Genomic DNA, 19,772 nt, shown 5'->3' with positions numbered 1-19,772 from the left:
AAATTACCGAAAAAAAGGTTCATGGGCCACAATGGCCTAATAATCTATGGGGACATAAAGATTGCTACATTCCACAAAACTCTTTTACCCTTCAAATTATTAGTCTCTTTGACTAACATAGATGCTTATATTTCTACTCTTTAGATGCCGAGTAGTTCCCAAAAGCCAAATTAAAAATTTGAAACTGATTCCTTGTCTTACAGTTTTATATAAAACTCTATTATGAGTAATGGCTGTTATGCTGCTATATACATACCGTTTTCTGACAGTTATTGGGAGTAGCAATATGGTCAGGTCCAGTTCTGCCAATGCCCTCAAAACAAGTCCTTATGTTTCGAGTGAATACTTGCTTCACATTACGCATTGGATAGATACACAATACAGATTCTCCGTTGCTTTTTATGACGTCATTTGGGTTTCCATGTCCAAACATTCCAAATAATACATCTTCATCTTCTGGAATCTGTAGAGCTGCAGCCAAATGAATACCAGGTTTGCTTACATAAGCTGTTTGCAGCAAATTGTAAGTCTTTCCATTATGAACACATTCTAAAGCAGTTTCTGCATAGGAGTAAAAGTCTTTATCAAACAGACACACCCTAATCAATTTAGAAATATAACCCTCAGCAGCAACACTGGTTTTCTGAATTGTTCCAACATAACTAAAATTTCCCGATGCAAACCCATAAATGTAACGAATAGGAAAGGAGTCTCTATTAATTTCATCCAACATAGTGTAAGACTTGGTCGCAATGCTAAAGTGTGTGAATTGAAAGTCCTCGATTTTCCTGCTGCTAAATGCTGGTACAAGTCCCCGGATGGCTCTCAATCCTGTATTTGTCCAAGACGCCCCCACATACATTGCTGTGGTATCTTGTGGTCCCGGTGCCAGGAATGCCACGGTGGTGGCAGTCTTATTGTTTGCCACCACAGGGTTCACCGTATTTTCATAAGATTTTGGAAGCAATTCAAGGGTAGATGCATTTCGCTTATCACAACTTCCTTGAAACAGACTTGTGCAGATGATGATTTCATCTTGTTGTGGATCCTTTTTCTTATTGATGAGGAGAGCTTTGACATAGCTGTTATACATGGTCTTGGTACAGGTTACCTTCTCCAGGTTCAGACAGTCTGGATTGTCCAGTTTAGGTCCTATTTTCTCTGATAGTTCCAAACTTAAATTCCCAGAAAACACTCTATGAATATAGTTTGTGCCACCTACAATGATCATGTCAGATCCATACTTTGACATGAGAGAAAACTCATCTTGCGGGTTTGGATTTTTTAGTTCCTTTATCACAGACGCTGCAGTTGTGATGGAGATTGTCAGACTAAGAACTTTCCATAAAATCAACATCATCACATGCTTCATCTTCCAATTTCTTTACTCCCTGCAACCAAAAAATGAATATTGAAAAATTAAGTATCCTAGTAAATAAGTATCCCTATTTCCAATAACAAATCGTGATTGTTCAACAATAACTTTTAAGATATTACAGTGTTTTATCTGATGACATTTCCTGCCTAACTCAGAAAAGAATTAAAAATATAGACTAGTTTAATTTAACTTTTCTTACTTTTTTAATTTATAGCTAAGAGATCATGTAATATCTATAAGGAAGGAGACAAAAACTTGACCTCTAAATGTTTCAGTCATAACATACACAGATAATTTATTGTTTGAAGTACCAACATGTCAGGGACTCAGATGATTTAAAATCAAAAAAGTTACTATGTACTATCATCTTTGTGTTAAAAAACCCCCTCAAAAACAGCAATAAATAACAAAGACCCATGGGCTATAACCCTCACCTGAGGCAACATTCTCTAGTGGACATCATGATAAATGCCTGCTATTGTTCTACAAGCAATGAGTCTGTCTTAAAAGACTAAAATGATGTGATCAACTGATACAACTATGAGGCTTAAGTCTTCAACACACAAAAAGTAAATCTCAGTGAGGCTTATCCCTGGCTACTCGTATGATAATTAGGACAACGTATGATAATTAGGACAACGTATGATAATTAGGCTCGAGTATTGCGGGTATTGTCAAGATATGATACATATCATGATACTAACGAAAGACACAATTCAACTGTGTTTCTCGATAATCCTGAATTAACAATTTAAAGCAGAAAATTGTGTAATTGGTATAACAGTATAACTTCTTGAGTAAAATAGCAATTTAGTTTATTTACTTCACATTTTGGAAAAGAACACTTTTATAATTTGATCACTTTTTACTAAAGAAATTCCATCATGCTTGTTTTGGATGCCATTTTGTTTAAAGTTGAAAAAATTCTATTGTATGGTCAAAACCACTTCCGGTATCACGATTCCGGAATGCAATACGATATGTGCATCGTTAAAACACATGATAAATTTGATCAATATTTCACTGTATTGTTACAACTCTAATGGTTTTATATGGCCAGATCAGGCCCCTTATTTGATGTAAAAATCAGAACACACTTTAAACTATGATACTCTGAAGGGGTCTTAGCGTATCTTGCCCTTTGAACCTTTGAATTTTGTAATATCTTTAACTGCAATGTCTGTATACAGTTTACTATTGTACTGACATTACTTTATTAATAGTTTCCCTTATGTTGAAATATAATACGAGGGTTGTTAGAAAAGTTCGCGGACACATTGATTTACGGAAAATCTATTATGTACTGTGAAGTATGACCTATGTCTGAATAAATTCCTACATTTTGTTTATTAGTATGTAAAAAATCAGGTCCATTTACTAAAACTTTGAAAATTTACAACGATTTTTACTATTAGGTCATAGGATTCACGGAGCAATCACTTGACGTATGGCGACGTGACAACCACATTTTAACCCATTAAACTTTGTCCAGTTCTGTAAATCTTTCAATTCTTCAGATTTTTCCTATCTTTTTTTCTACTTTAAAATTGAATATCTATATCAAGACATCAATTTTTCTACTATAATGTCCTATGTACTGATTCGTATATTATCGAGATCTTTTTAAAAAATCTATGCAGTTAATCGATCAGGTATGAAAACTATGCAAAACCATATAGACGCAAAGTCCATGTGGTAATAAGGGGGTGTTGAGGTATCGATGGAGTTAATCATTCAAAATGTTTATTCTTCCATTCTAATAAAGCTACAGCCATTTGAAAAAAATGTCTTATGTATGTCTAGGAAATTCCCGGCAGTATCTTGAACATTTTAGTCTCCTTTTAGACATTTTCCTGTCTGCACACATAATTTTTACGTAGTGCAGTGCTCCATGACGTTCAATGACGTTCCGATTTTTGGCTGTGTTTTTACGCGATGATCATTTATAAATGGCTATAAAACAGTCATATACCCTCCAGTTTAATTTAAAATTTCTCCCAGTGACGTTTCATGAACACTCTAGCGACAGGTAAAATATCATAAATCTCTTTCCGCTACAATTGTGCAAATTTTAATTTTTATAAAGAGTAATTGTGATGTAAACGTGCCAAAATGTAGCATGCTCCGTGAGGCACGTTTTATAAAACTAAAATAGCTGTATATTTTTCAATGATCACTGGAGAGCACTAAATTTTTGTATATTTATTGGAAAATAGGTTAAAATTTTATCTGGAAAGTTTGACCGGTTTCTTGGAAATAGCGTGCTTACTATAGAACTTGTCCGCGAACTTTTCTAACACCCCTCGTATATAAATCTAATCATTTAATACAAATACTATAATAATATCACTGGTAATTCAAATAATTTTTTTTTCCTTCTGCAAAATCTCAAGAAAAAAAGCTAACCAACTTTGTCAAATGAAGTCTTTCTGGACAAATATTCTATATATTTAAGGAATAACTGTCTAATTTTTCGATTTCATGATGTGATCAATCAATTGGCTTGCATGATAATTTGCGTGATATCGATACCCATCCCTACAAAATATACATCAGCTACTCAAAAGAAATTTGTCCATCAGCATGATCAGTATATCAACATCTATTAATGAAAAGGATTTTTTCCAAATATATGTAGATCTAAATCTTTTATAACGGTATTTCTTCTGTAGTTATAAACAAATCAAGGGATCCAATTTTTAACAGATTTGGTAAAACTAGACCTTTTAGAATGAATAAGAGAATCATGAAACTGGTTTTTTTTAATTTTTAATTTGTAAAAAATCAAATCCGAGTAGGAAATCTGATAGTCAGTGAGGTTCTTGCTTTTAGTAATTCTTCATCAAAACTTTGACATTGTTTACTTCTACATAGATGTTAATGTAGAAAGCAATGGATGAAGCTCTACACAGCATGCATCAGTTTCTAAAATGCTATCCTAACTTGCCTAGATAAGATAAAGATAAATCTACAGCAATCCCCACACAGATAGCCTCCCTCTTACTGGGGCTTCTCACATCCCAAGGTTTCTTGAGTAGTCAATATTTAAAAGTAATTCTTTAGTCTTTACACATATGATCATTCAGTATTGTTATTAAAATTTTAACAATTAAAAATAACTAAATCATGCTCCACAATTCCCAGGCCAAAACTTTCTAATATCAACAAGAAAAATTTAGTGTTAAAATTAAAATACCCCCCTCACATAACACACAAAGAATAATTGTCATCACACTATTTTTAGCATGTTTAGTCTGTCTCCTTATTTCTGCAGCTGCATAGAAATTCTTGTTTAAAATGTACTAGTCATACATTGTAATATTTGGAAAGAGAATTGCCATTACAGATACTGTATAATCCCTATTAACCGCCCCTGCCCGTATAAGTGCCCCTCTAGGTCTTTTTTAATTGTCAGGAAATAACGGCCCCCTGTACAGTGATTAAAATCATCTAGAATCGTATCGAGTCTGCCAAGATTTGAAGAAAGTGAAAATGAAACTTTCTATAATCCAATTTCTTGGTGGAAAATGAATCATTTAGCATAATATGGATGGATTATCTTCGCTTAAAGTAAAGTTAGACATATCTTAGTGTTTTCTTTGAATTTATTATTTTTTTTCAAAAGATTTTTTGAAATTAAAATATGACATTAAATCTTAGGAAGAGAATACCAAAATAACCGCCCCCTTTTCGCAATTTTCTAAGCGCCCGGGGCGGTTAATAGGGATTGTACGGTAATTCAATAAAATAATTTTGACTTAATGTCAGCTTAAGGTCAAAATAAGCAAAATTTAAAGGAAAATTAAGATTATAGGCATCTGCATTACAAATGTTTAGTAAACTGTTTTCAGACAGCTTACTTCATGAATTTAGACCAGTAAATATTATTTATATGATTGAAATACTGCAGTAAATTGCATTTGAATCTTTTTTAAGGCATAATAAACATTGAACGTCATTTACTGCATTTGTAATAATCTGATAATCAACGTATTAAAGATAAATTCTTTGTTATTTTGATTTTTAAAAAAACTATTAATCTTGAAAAAAATTGTACTGCAGTAGTTACTACTTTTGCATATAACCAAACGTTCACTCAAAATGCCTCCAAAGGCATGGATTGGCAAACGCACCAACTGACCCTAAAACAAGTAAGCTTACATTTTTAATTCAAAATAAATTCATCAAAAAAAATTGAAATATTCAATTCTTGAAACAGAATTTCTTTTGCAATGTATGACATATTATGTAGACTCTAATAACAGTTCATGGAAAATAATTGACATGTCTCTAAATTTTTTTCCAAAAATTATCAGCTCTGCTGTCACGTCAAAAAACACTTAAAGTTCTGAAGCTAGTTATTTATATAATTTACCAATTATTGATGGCAACATCAATTGAAATCAGAAACCAATATACAGAATTATGTATCTAACTGTAGGTTAACTACTTGTGTGCCAAGTTATACATTCATGTCCAGTTCCCATAATCAATTCGATATTGTCGACATCGCAATGTAAACAATGTTGATACAATATCGTGAATACATCGTCTACATTATTATTGTGTTTACATAACAACATTGTCCACGTCGACATCGTAATGTTACCAATGTTGATATGATATCGTGTTTACATCGTCTACATTGTAATTGTTTCTACGTGACGACATCGTCAACGTCGACATTGCAATGTAAACAATGTTGATACGATATCGCGTTTACATCGTCTACATTGTTATTATTTCTACATGACGACATTGTCGACGTCGACATCGCAATGTTGATACGATATCGCGTTTACATCGTCTACACTGTTATCATTTCTACATGACAACATTGTCGACATCGCAATGTAAACATTGATACGATATCGCGTTTACATTGTCTACATTGCTTTTATTTCTACATTGTATATTGGCAACGCAATGTAATTACTGTTAAAACTATTTTGCATGTACTGTACGTCTACATTGTTATGCTTCATACTTTAACACTTGATGTGGATGACGATGTGCAAAAAGTAAACATATATTGCCTTATCAATATGAACTCAACTTGATTTTATGCGTTTAATGCGTTTTCAATAATTTTACCAAGATAAAAAAAACAAAAAAGGAAACTTAATGTTGACATGATGACGACTCGATATAGGCCAACACAGATACTAAGTTTATAAACAAAAAAATAAGAAGAATGCAATGTTCACATAACATCAACTCAGTTACCGACCCACATAGCGATGTCGACGATATGAACAATGTAAACAAGATTTTGAACAAGAGGCCCATGGGCCACATCGCTCACCTGAGTAACTTGGGTGATGCAGATTTTTTTAAAAGATTTGTTCTATATATATTTCTATTTCCCCATTGTGGCCCCGCCCTATGCCCGAGGGTCATGATTTTAACAATTTAAAAATCTACACTCAAGGATGCTTCCACATAAGTTTCAGCTTTCCTGGCCTAGTGATTCTTGAAAAGAAGATTTTCAAAGATTTGTTCAATAAACTCTATGTAAAACTTGGATTCCCTATTGTGGCCCCTCCCTACCCCCGGGGGTCATGATTTTAACAATTTAATATTTACACTACCAAAGGATGCTTCCACATAAGTTTCAGCTTTCCTGGCCAAGTGGTTCTTGAGAAGAAGATTTTCAAAGATTTGTTCTATATATTTCTATGTAAAACTTGGATTCCCTATTGTGGCCCCGCCCTAACCTCGTCATGATTTTAACAATTTAACATCTACACTACCCAAGGATGCTTCCAAATAAGTTTCAGCTTTCCTGGCCCAGTGGTTCTTGAGAAGAAGATTTTTAAAAGATTTGTTCTAATAGGATATATATTTCTACGTAAAATTTGGATTCCCTATTGTGGCCCCGCCCTACCCCCGGGGGTCATGATTTTAATAATTTAATATCTACACTACCCAAGGATGCTCCCACATAAGTTTCAGCTTTCCTGGCCCAGTGGTTCTTGAGAAGAAGATTTTTAAAGATTTATTCTATATATTTTTTTTGGTTAAACCTTGATTCCCTATTGATGATTTTTACAATTTAATATCTACACTACCCAAGGATGCTTCCACATAAGTTTCAGCAGTGGTTCTTGAGAAGAAGATTTTTAAAGATTTGTTCTATATATTTCTATGTAAAACTTGGATTCCATATTGTAACCCCGCCTTACCCCCGGGGGTCATGATTTTTACAATTAATATCTACACTACTCAAGGATGCTTCCACATAAGTTTCAGCTTTCCTGGCCCAGTGGTTCTTGAGAAGAAGATTTTTAAAGATTTGTTCTATATATTTCTAGGTTAAACTTGGATTCCCTATTGTGGCCCCGCCCTATCATGATTTTTACAATTTTATATCTACACTACCCAAGGATGCTTCCACATAAGTTTCAGCTTTCCTGGCCAAGTGGTTCTTGAGAAGAAGATTTTTAAAGATTTGTTCTATATATTTCTATGTAAAACTTGGATTCCCTATTGTGGCCCCGCCCTTCATGATTTTAACAATTTAATATCTACACTACCCCAGGATGTTTCCACATAAATTTCAGCTTTTCTGGCCCAGTGGTTCTTGAGAAGAAGATTTTTTAATGACCCCACCCTATTTTCGTATTTTCTTGATTAAAGGGGTCTTGGCCCTTGATTTTAACAATTTAAATTCCCCTTTACCCAAGAATGCTTTGTACCAAGTTTGGTTAAAATTGGCCCAGTGGTTCTTGAGAAGAAGATTTTTAAAAGATTTGTTCTAATAGGATATATATTTCTATGTAAAATTTGGATTCCCTATTGTGGCCCCGCCCTACCCCCGGGGATCATGATTTTAACAATTTAATATCTACACTACCCAAGGATGCTCCCACATAAGTTTCAGCTTTCCTGGCCCAGTGGTTCTTGAGAAGAAGATTTTTAAAGATTTATTCTATATATTTTTTTTGGTTAAACTTTGATTCCCTATTGTGGCCCCGCCCTACCCCCGGGGGTCATGATTTTTACAATTTAATATCTACACTTCCCAAGGATGCTTCCACATAAAAGTGGTTCTTGAAAGAAGATTTTTAAAGATTTGTTCTATATATTTCTATGTAAAACTTGGATTCCCTATTGTGGCCCCGCCCTACCCCCGGGGGTCATGATTTTTACAATTTAATATCTACACTACCCAAGGATGCTTCTACATAAGTTTCAGCTTTCCTGGCCAAGTGGTTCTTGAGAAGAAGATTTTTAAAGATTTGTTCTATATATTTCTAGGTTAAACTTGGATTCCCTATTGTGGCCCCGCCCTACACCCGGGGGTCATGATTTTTACAATTTTATATCTACACTACCCAAGGATGCTTCCACATAAGTTTCAGCTTTCCTGGCCAAGTGGTTCTTGAGAAGAAGATTTTTAAAGATTTGTTCCATATATTTCTATGTAAAACTTGGATTCCCTACACCCCCGGGGGTCATGATTTTAACAATTTAATATCTACACTACCCCAGGATGTTTCCAATAAATTTCAGCTTTTCAGTGGTTCTTGATTTTTTAATGTATTTTCGATTTTCTTGACTCCCCTTGGAAGGGGTCTTGGCCCTTGATTTTAACAATTTAAATTCCCCTTTACCCAAGAATGCTTTGTACCAAGTTTGGTTAAAATTGGCCCAGTGGTTCTTGAGAAGAAGATTTTTAAAAGATTTGTTCTAATAGGATATATATTTCTATGTAAAATTTGGATTCCCTACCCCGACCCCCAGGGATCATGATTTTAACAATTTAATATCTACACTACCCAAGGATGCTCCCACATAAGTTTCAGCTTTCCTGGCCCAGTGGTTCTTGAGAAGAAGATTTTTAAAGATTTATTCTATATATTTTTTTTGGTTAAACTTTGATTCCCTATTGTGGCCCCGCCCTACCCCCGGGGGTCATGATTTTTACAATTTAATATCTACACTACCCAAGGATGCTTCCACATAAGTTTCAGCTTTTCTGGCCCAGTGTTCTTGAGAAGAAGATTTTTAAAGATTTGTTCTATATATTTCTATGTAAAACTTGGATTCCCTATTGTGGCCCCGCCCTACCCCCGGGGGTCATGATTTTAACAATTTAATATCTACACTACCCCAGGATGTTTCCACATAAATTTCAGCTTTTCTGGCCCAGTGGTTCTTGAGAAGAAGATTTTTTAATGACCCCACCCTATTTTCGTATTTTCTTGATTATCTCCCCTTGGAAGGGGTCTTGGCCCTTGATTTTAACAATTTAAATTCCCCTTTACCCAAGGATGCTTTGTACCAAGTTTGGTAAAAATTGGCCCAGTGGTTCTTCAGAAGAAGTTGAAAATGTGAAAAGTTTACACGGACGGACGGACGGACAGACAGACGGACGGACGGACGACGGACACCGGGTGATCAGAAAAGCTCACTTGAGCTTTCAGCTCAGGTGAGCTAAAAAGGGCAATGTTGACACGATGTCGACTCGATATTTTCCAACATTGCGATGTCGACGATGTGAACAATATAAACAAGATTTTGAAAAAGGCAATGTTGACACGATGTCGACTCAATATCGACAAACATTGCAATGTCGACGATGTAAACAAGAAAAATTAGAAGGGCAATGTTGACACGACGTCGACTCGATATCGACCAACATTGCGATGTCGACGATGTGAACGATGTAAACAAGATAAATAAGAAGGGCAATGTTGACTCGATATCGACCAACATTGCAATGTCGACGATGTGAACGATGTAAGCAAGAAAAATAAGAAGGGCAATGTTGACACGACGTTGACTCGATATCGACCAACATTGCGATGTCGACGATGTGAACGATGTAAACAAGATAAATAAGAAGGGCAATGTTGACTCGATGTCGACTCAATATCGACCAACATTGCAATGTTGACGATGTGAACGATGTAAACAACAGAAAAGGGGAAGGCAATGTTAACAAGATGTTCACGTTATATTTTTAAACAATGTAATATATAGAGAGACAAAGAAAGGTATTATTGTCATGTTAAATATGTATGGTATTAAGAGCACTTTATTTTTACGGCGATGTTGACAATATTGAAAAAACATCGTGCACTGGACATACCTCAAGTTATATTGATTCAAATCATAACTGTAGGAGGAGTGCCATTTTGAAAGTTTTTACAGAAATTTCAATTTTTAGTAACCATGCAACACAGATCATGGAAATCAAGAAACCACTGTTCATCAAAATCAAAAACTGATACACAGAATTATGCATCTTTGTGTAGTCTACTTATGCGCCAAGTTATATTGAAATCAGACCTAAATTATAGGAGGAGTAGCAGTTTGAAAAATTGTTTACAGACAGCTAGACAGACAGGGCTCGACATTAACTTTTTTTCCTACTTGTCCATTCGGACAAGTGACCAAGATATTTACTTGTCCGAACTTCAACTTCGCTTGTCCGAAAATTTTTCAATGAATATCTTATTCTGTCAACTTGAAAACAATTACATTGTACTTAAATCAAAAAATTAAACGTGCTTGATTTATTAGTGTTGTTATTGATAAATAATACAAACACATATAAAACAAAATTTTATCTTGACTTCATGTCCTGACAACAACATAAATGTTTGCAAGTGAATCTGTAATTCAATCAATTCAATACATGAAATATATTCCAAACCTGCAGACGTCGTAAGATCCATGCCATGCAATAGTATGGATGCATTTAGTGAACATCGATCCTGATCAAGTATGAACTTACATAACGATTGATATCAGGATCGAAATTTGGGTTTATGAACTCCTTCTGTTTTTATTCGATAAACTTTTCAATAGTTGTTTTTTTTATTATTATAATTATTTAAGGACTTCTTTACATAAAAAATCACTTGTCCAATCGGACAAGTGCCAAGCAAAATTCACTTGTCTGTAATTTTTTTCACTGGTACCGGACAAGCATTAATGTTGAGCCCTGACAGACAACGGACAGCTAACAATCGCATATGCTCTTCTGGTCTCTGACCAGTGGAGCTATAAACAAGAAGTCTTTGAGCCAATGCTCACTAGTAATACCCAATTCTGTTGTGAATACACACTATCATCATGACATTTATTATACATACACAAAATTCAGTTATGGGTAGATACATCAATTACAGGAAGTTGATATCAGATTCTTACAAAAATAAATACCATCACCAGTGTTTTCCCTATGAACCGGCTACCGGCCAAATTGACCACTTTAATTGACAAAAATGCCCCTTTGAAATAAAACTTTGTTTTTAGGTCCACAGAAATTTTGTTCATATACCTCAGCCCCTTGTGAGTTACAACTGATCTCTAACCCTTTACTTTGAAATAAAGGGAAAACACTGTTCACATGGCAGGATTTTACATTAACTTTTATGAATACTAGATCAGTCAGGCTAGTTTCAGTAATTTTTACTAGCCCTGACATCATAACAGGAGGCCCATGGGCCACATCGCTCACCTGAGTAAATTTGGCCATGCTGTTCTTTATTAGAACCCCCCCCCCCCCGGCCGATAATACCTATTGTGACACACCCTCCCCCAGGGGTCTTGATTTAGATAATTTAGATAATTAAGAATCTATACTACCCTGGGATGCTTCCACATAAGTTTCAGCTTTTTTAGCCCAGTGGTTCCTTAGATGATTTATTCCTATATATTTCAATGTAAAACTTGTAATCTCTATTTCAGCCCTGTCCAACCCCCCGAGGTCATGATTTGAACAATATAGAATCTACACTACCCAAGAATGCTTCCACATGAGTTTCAGCTTTTCTGACCCAGTGGTTCTTAGATTGAAGAAGATTTTTAAAGATATTTCATAAATATTTCAAAGTAATACTTCGATTCTATATTGTGGCCCCATCCTACCCTCAGAGATGATAATTTGAACAATTTTGAATCTACACTACCCAAGGATGCTTCCACATAAGTTTTAGCTCTTCTGGCCCAGTGGTTCTTCTTTAGAAGATTTTTAAACCATTTAAAGAATTTTCCTAAATATTTCAATGTAAAACTTGGATTCCCTATTGCCACCCCGCCCTACCCCAAGGGTCATGGTCTGAATAATTTAGAATCTACACTACCCAAGAATGCTTAAACATGAGTTTCAGCTTTTCTGGCCCAGTGGTTCTTCAGAAGAAGACTTTTAAAGATTTTTCCTATCTATCTCAATGTAAAAAGTGGATTCCCTATTGTGGTCCTGCCCTTCTCCTGCGGGACATGGTTTGAAGAATTTAGAGTCTATATTACCCCAGGATGCTTCAACATAAGTTTCAGCTTTTCTGGCCCAGTGTTTTTTCAGAAAAAAGATTTTTAAATGACCCCATCTTATTTTTGTCTTTTCCTGATTATCTACCCTTGTGAGGGGACTTGGCCCTTCATTTTAACGATTTAAACTCCCCTTCACCCAAAGATGCTTTGTAAAATTATATTATATATTAATTGAGACAATTTCCTATATATTAAATTTACAAAGACGTAGTGTCCTCTAGCGACAGGAACAAGTAAATATGAGTAGTGCTGGGTATCGCGACTGAATCGCGATATACTGCAATATTATATTTTGTATTGCAATATATATCACAATATAAAATTTTTAATAAGTTTTGCTTTTCATCAATGCTAAATGAAAACACAAACTCAAATTACATGTATTCTCGAGTTTATGTAGCAATTGCCTGATCGCGTTGTGTAGGTGCAAGTGGCAAGCTAAGTTTTTTGTGGCACAACTTTAAGAATAAGTTGTAATATTCAGATTCGGCTTTAACATGAAGGGGTTTCATGTAACAGTTGTCTTTTTTGTTTCTGACAGAGATTTATGTCTCTGGTTTCTGATCACACTTCACGTTGCTTACCGCCATATTTTACCTTGAAAAGGGCAAATAACTCTTTATTAACAATTTTTAGCATATCGAACCCAAATCGGTATTCACAAAAAATACCACAATACGTATTGTGAAGAGCAAAATCGGGATACAACGGTTAACCAGTAATATTGCACAGCACTAACTATGAGAAAAATGCCATGTAAAAATCTCTTCTATGCCATATTAATCAGGACCTCACACTCCACATGTGACACATTTTTTTAAATTCTTAAACTTTATGTCCGACTTATAGGCGAGTTGTAAAGAGATTGGTATATTTCTGGACACTAAAATGTAGTATTTTAAATGCCTTTCGGAACCAACAATTTTAAATGTCTGGATATACATATATATGATAATTTATGTATTCTTAGATTATACATAAAGTACAAGTATTTACACATCTTAATAATTTTATTTGTATCGTATGTGAGCATTTAACATTCATATAGTTAACTCTACCAATACGCGAGTTTCGAGATTGTAACTCTCCTACGATAGAGGCGCAAAAAGTACCCATTTCAGCATGGAGGTGGGACAGGTTGTCTCTGTATACATAAGGTGCATAAATAAAAGAACGATATTTATGGCTTTTAAAATTTATTAAATGTTATAGAAAGATAATAATGTTAAGCAGTGATGCATTTGATGATTTTATCAAGCTCAACAATGCATACTTACAAATCTACTATCAATTTTCGGGTACTTGAAAACAAAAGAAACGTCGTAGTCTTTATAAAGAGTAACCAATTTTCTTGATTGTACGTACATTTTCTAAAAAGTTAGTATTTTTTTAAGGCATAATAAAAAAAAGAATCAATATGTCATTTAGATTCCCGACGTGCAATGATCAGATGCATGTGTACCTTATTTATTAGAGGTCCATATCTCTTCCCTCGTCCGAAAAGTCTCATCTCCACTGATATTTTCTTTTTTGTTTCGATTTTTTTGCTTTAAAAAATGATGCCTTTACCTTAATTCCGGTATTCTCAAGTTGTAGAGTACATCTTGACAATCGTGTATTTATGATAAACCGGTATATCGATGATGTAATGTATCCAACACACACAACAAACAAATATCTGTCCCACCTGTTTGTTTACGCGGCAACGAAATTCCCCTCCTCAACGAAAGAGCGCACCACGGGAGATAATCTCGAAACTTGCATATTTATGCGGGAGTCTACCGCTTTTTCAATCCATCTCCCGCCTACTGCTTTTATCCGTAAATCTACCGCTTTTCTATAAAAGCATTTTTGGTTAGCTTGGGTATCCATTTTGAAGCCACTCAAGATAAAATTTCATTAGATATTGCTTGATTTGACCCGGAAGCTTACAAATGCTTTTTTAGTATCGATGTATACATAGATTTCAAGCACGTTTTTGACAACGACAACACCACAAAACTCAGTGATTACAATAGTTATGATAAATGTTGTCCTAATCAATGCCAAGAAAAAGAAGATATAACATTCTAGAAATGGATGAAACGTTTGACATCGTCTAAAAAAGCACAGAATGATATTGCATTTTTATTACCCTTGGCGCCATTGTGTTTCTTTTCACATTACGTGAGAATCTGAGCTCTTCTTTGCTCCATTCTTTAAAAAAAATGTTTATTGGCTTTCTTTCTGATCGCTCGTAAGTTAAAACCCAAATAACATATACTTGACAATGGGTTACTAAGTATACCACAAAGGAAAATACAATCACCATCCAATTAAATCGTAGTAGGCGGAGCCAATATGATTTGAATGAATCGGTTTAGCTTTTTGTGATGAAGTACAAATTAAAGTTTACAGAGAACTTGCATGTGCTTTGTGTCTTTAATTTGACTCCGCCCCAGACAATCAGCTTTAAAAAGGTCAGCCAATGGAACGAGGTGTTGCTTTACGCCTATGGGAATGTTTGATTCAAGTAAGAGTAAAAAGAAACACTTTGGTGCAATGCATCCTATCAGTAATGTCAAAAGAAATCACTTGATTGACAAAGCCATGAGGCATGAGTTATATTGCATCTCTACTTTCGTTTTCGATAATCGCGGGAAATTCAGTTTATTTAACGAAAGATAGGAACAAGGTTTAGATCTGGATAGGGGTGGGACGATACACACATCTTGCGATACGATACGTATCTCGATATATTGGCACGATATGATACGTATCTCGATATTATGACAAGTTATAAAACTATTCAAAAGAATTAGTATTTTATTTCCTTTTTTGTCTTGAAATTAAATCAGCAAATTATTCTATATCAAATAATGTTTTCTTTGAAATTAATACTTGAAGTTTATCAATTTCATTGACTAAAACTTTTACAAAAAGAATAATACATGTATATATTATTATTACCAAATTACTATTCAGAAGTTGTTTACAAATAGTTGTATAGTTCATCAGAGAACACTGACTAAAAATTCATTTGAAAAACATCGAGCATATTTACATTATTATTAATTCATTGCTGAAAGTCTGTAGCCAAGTTGAGATTACAACAAAAAAGTACGAGATGGACTAACAATTAATAATATCAAATGTTCTGGAAACGATATTTTCTGTGTATAGCACGCATTTCATACTGATCTTTTCTTGTCCAATCTTCTGAGTCTGCTTAAAAGTGAAAACGTTTTACCCTAACCAAAGACTTATTAGCTCTAAAGTGTGTTTTCAATATCAACATCATCTCTTCGCTTCGTACAAGCCGCCATTTTCCAAGGACAAAACTTTCATTTTCAATTTTTGGATAGGTCGTTCGTGTATCGTTTCATACCGATATTTGAATGCTTGTATCGTAAACCGTATCTTGGAGGAAAATATCGGTATGTATCGGTGTATCGGTATATCGTCCCACCCCCTAGATCTGGATTTAACAATGTCATCATCTGCTGTGTTTGTGAGCTGAATGAACATTCAGAATTATTGCTTCCAGGCATCTTCGCTAGCCAAGGGTTTCTGATACGCTACTCTCCTCATAAACCCTTGGCCTACGATGTTCATAGAAATCGAGATTTTTTTCCAGAGTTCTGATTGGATTTCAATAAACCCAGGTCGACCAATCAGCAATTGTTTTTTGTAAATGACGATATTTGCATTCGGGATACATCCTCACTCTTTAATCTCGGAAATGAAAAACGCAAGAAAACAACGATCCGTAAGATAACATTCAATTCTATGAATAGCCATGGTGTCATCCAATATCTTCTAAATATGTGACTAAGAATCTATATTGAAGCTTCAGATTTGTTCTATAAATAATGAATAAACATAACTCAATTATTGCTTCTTAATTATTCTTGAAAAAACTTTGATTTAATATTTCTGGCGATGACGCAATCTGTGCGTACCTGATAGATTCGAGATCACGTGACGGAAAACAATCCCGTCTTTTGACTTCACCGTATGCCAAGGGTTTATGAGGAGAGGAGCGTATCAGAAACCCTTGGCTAGCGAAGATGGCTTCCAGGCTATATCAACAAGAATGACACTACTAAAGGCTAGTGCTGGGTATCGCGGCTGAAAAATCATATCGCGATATATTGCGATATAATATTTTGTATTGCAATATATCACAATATAAATTTTTTAATAAATTTTGCTTTTCATCAATGTTAAATGAAAACAAAAACTCAAATTACATGTAATCTCGAGTTGATATTGCAACTGCCTAATCGCGTTGTGTGTAAGCAAGTGGCAAGCAAGTTTTTTTGTGGCACAACTTAAAGAATCAAGTTGTAATATTCAGATTCTGCTTTAACATGAAGAGCTTTCATGTAACAGTTGTCTTCTTTTCGTTTCGACAGCCATGTCTCTGGTTTCCGATCAAACTTCACGTTGCTTGCCGCCATATTTTACCTTGAAAAGGGCAAATAACTCTTTTTGTAACAATTTATAGCATATCGAACCCGAACCGGTATTCACAAAAAAATACCGCGATACGTATTGTGAAGAACGAAATCGGGATACACCGGTTAACCAGTAATATCGCACAGCGCTACTAAAGGCTGTTAAGCAGTCAATCAAAGCAAAATCATGAGTTATGTTTTATAATTTATGGCCAACTCAAAGCATTTCTATCTACCTCATAGCATTGATACTTGAGCCATTTAAGGCCATATCAGGCCAAGCTTAAAAAATCCTTTGTTTGCAGTTGCCGACCTATAATTTTTAGAGTTGGTCGGTAGGTAGGCATTCTTTTTTTTTTTCTTTTTTTTTTGAAAAAAATGGATTTTTGTTAGATAACAAATAAAAGAGGTTTTCATAGACCTGCTAGCCATGAATAAGCTCAACACTTGTTATAAACCACTGATTGATAAAACAAAAGTCAAAATTTGAAAAAGAAACAGTTTCAATATTCTGAAAAATTGAAAAAAAAAAAAAAAATTACAAAATGGCTAAAAAAAAAGTTTGGGTCGGGTGCATTTTCAGTGGGTCGGTAGGCAACTGCAAACAAACTTATTTTTATTTTAGGCCTTAACATAATATACATCTTTGTAAATCCATGCTTAAAACAATTAATGCGCACAATGGTACCGCTTTTGAGGTCTGAATCTCCCTATTTTTCATCACAATAGGTTAACATGTATGAAATATCAATGGATTTACTTGAAATTGTCACCTGATTTTGGCAAAAAATTGTACCGACTTATAAGCGGGTCAAAAGCAAATCCCACAAAAATAAAGTCAAAAAATGCAACCTTCTTATAGGCAGACCAACTTATAGGCGAGTATATACGGTAACTCGTATACATAACAAAGATCTATGAAATAAACTTTAACCTTCCCATTTGTACAGTACTTTTTAAGTAACTAAAGAAAATTGATAATGATTTCAATGATTGAAAAAATTCTATCTTTTTAGATGTAAGTTGAATGTAAAATCAATTCACTATTAGGGGTAAAGGATGGAAAGGTCTTTAAAAAACGGAGAGGGATACATTATTGCTTTGATATGCATATTGTGATACTTGGGATTAATTGATACATCTCTAGAGAAAACCTTATATCTAATGAATATCAGGTATTAGCCTGTATCAGTTTCGAAATAATTTGGATCTGACAACACTCAGCTTGCAACGGTAAATGAAAAATGTTTATTACACTGTAATTTACAGTCTAAGTAAGTAGTCAGTTGAATATTGTGAAGAAAGTATATTTGATCCCTTCGAAATTTCATATGCAGTCATAAAAGAGAAGAAATAAAGTGTAAAATAGGCTTCTACAAAATCCACCAATTTATCATGTGCAGATGTTTATAAAACAGTCTTAAAACACAATCACATTTTCTTACATTTCATTTTACACAATCATCATCATGAGCAATTTGCAAACTTTCAGTTTAAAGGTTACATAACTCAACCTTTATACGCTTATATTGCTGAAAAACAAAGAGATATTAACAATACTTTGTTCATTACTTACCTACATTCCTTCTGCGTGTGCCAATAACCAAATTTTCTTCTCTAAAAACACACCTCGATCCTCAACAGTCAACTTCTGCGCAGTGTACCGGAAGTGATTGTTAAACACGGTAGCCACACGTTTCGGCCCATCAGTTACATGGGCCAGTCGGATAGGTCTACAGTTTTAGACAGGTCGGGCCTCGATTAATGTATTCAACATATTTTGCAAAATTATTTCGTTAAAACATTCTGATTGTACACACAAGTACTCTGAAGATTATTCATGTATTAACATGCTATGTGGTGCATACCAGGGGCGGATCCAGGATTTGAAGTTAGGGGGGGGGCGCTAAAAGTAGGCAAGGGGTCTGGGGGCCGCCTTGAGGCCCCCAGTGGGTCCAGGGCAAAGCCCTGGTGGGGGTCCAGGGGGAGAAGCCCCCGGAAGCTCCTGGATTCTAGAGATTTTGTAGGGTAAAAATGAGGTCTACCGAGTATACATATTAACATTTTGTAGAAAGTTTTTGATTGGCGAAACACACCTGTGATTTATGTTAACTAACTTGACAAAAGTTATTGTCTAAAAGTTAAAAGCGTTAGAGAGGATTTGTTTAAGGCAATGCCCTCCAGTTATAGGTAAGTGTGTTTTATATTGTCTTGCAAATATTCTGTACCCCCCCCCCTGAAAGTAGTGCCACTGCATACACATTCTTTCGGGATATTATTTCTCGTTTGGTATCTGACCAGTTTATTAATATAAAGTAACAATCAGTTATAACGTTTGCTTACAAAAAGGATTTTTAAAATGAAAACGAGAGCGCCCTACGCAAACGCTTACGTGATTCTTTACTATTTGCATATTGATTTATGTTAACTAAAAGAAGTTCAGTGACAAGTTATTTACAAACATGTTGATGAAACAAGAATATCAACAGTCTTGTTTTAAGCCATCATTTCGTAAGTTCTATGTACAGGCACTTGATTCGGAAATTATGATTATACTATGTGAAGAATATTTACATTACTATATAACTTTAACTTTAGAAGAGGCATAACCAGTCTTAAGAATATCTTCTCACAAACTTAAAATTGAAACTGGCAGATATATTGGACTT

The 19,772-nt window shown here is 34.6% G+C and overlaps 1 protein-coding gene across 1 annotated transcript in view; it reads right to left on the bottom strand.

The window, feature by feature from the left end:
• The window catches only part of LOC134278246 (plexin-A2-like), a 57,975-nt gene extending 39,153 nt beyond the window's left edge, over positions 1-18,822 (bottom strand). Inside the window, exons 1-2 of the mRNA XM_062760563.1 lie at positions 18,680-18,822; positions 257-1,391 (exon numbers count right to left, since the gene is read on the bottom strand). Coding sequence (XP_062616547.1) covers positions 257-1,372 — 1,116 coding nt within the window. The 5' untranslated portion in view covers positions 1,373-1,391; positions 18,680-18,822. The remainder of the gene's footprint in view (positions 1-256; positions 1,392-18,679) is intronic.
• Between the last annotated feature and the right edge of the window lie 950 nt (positions 18,823-19,772).

Source organism: Saccostrea cucullata, unplaced genomic scaffold (assembly GCF_032062105.1).
Source record: "Saccostrea cucullata isolate Sc308-1 unplaced genomic scaffold, CSIRO_AGI_Scuc_v1 ctg853, whole genome shotgun sequence".
Taxonomy (NCBI): domain Eukaryota; kingdom Metazoa; phylum Mollusca; class Bivalvia; order Ostreida; family Ostreidae; genus Saccostrea; species Saccostrea cuccullata.
This window is presented reverse-complemented; position numbering and strand designations above follow the sequence as displayed.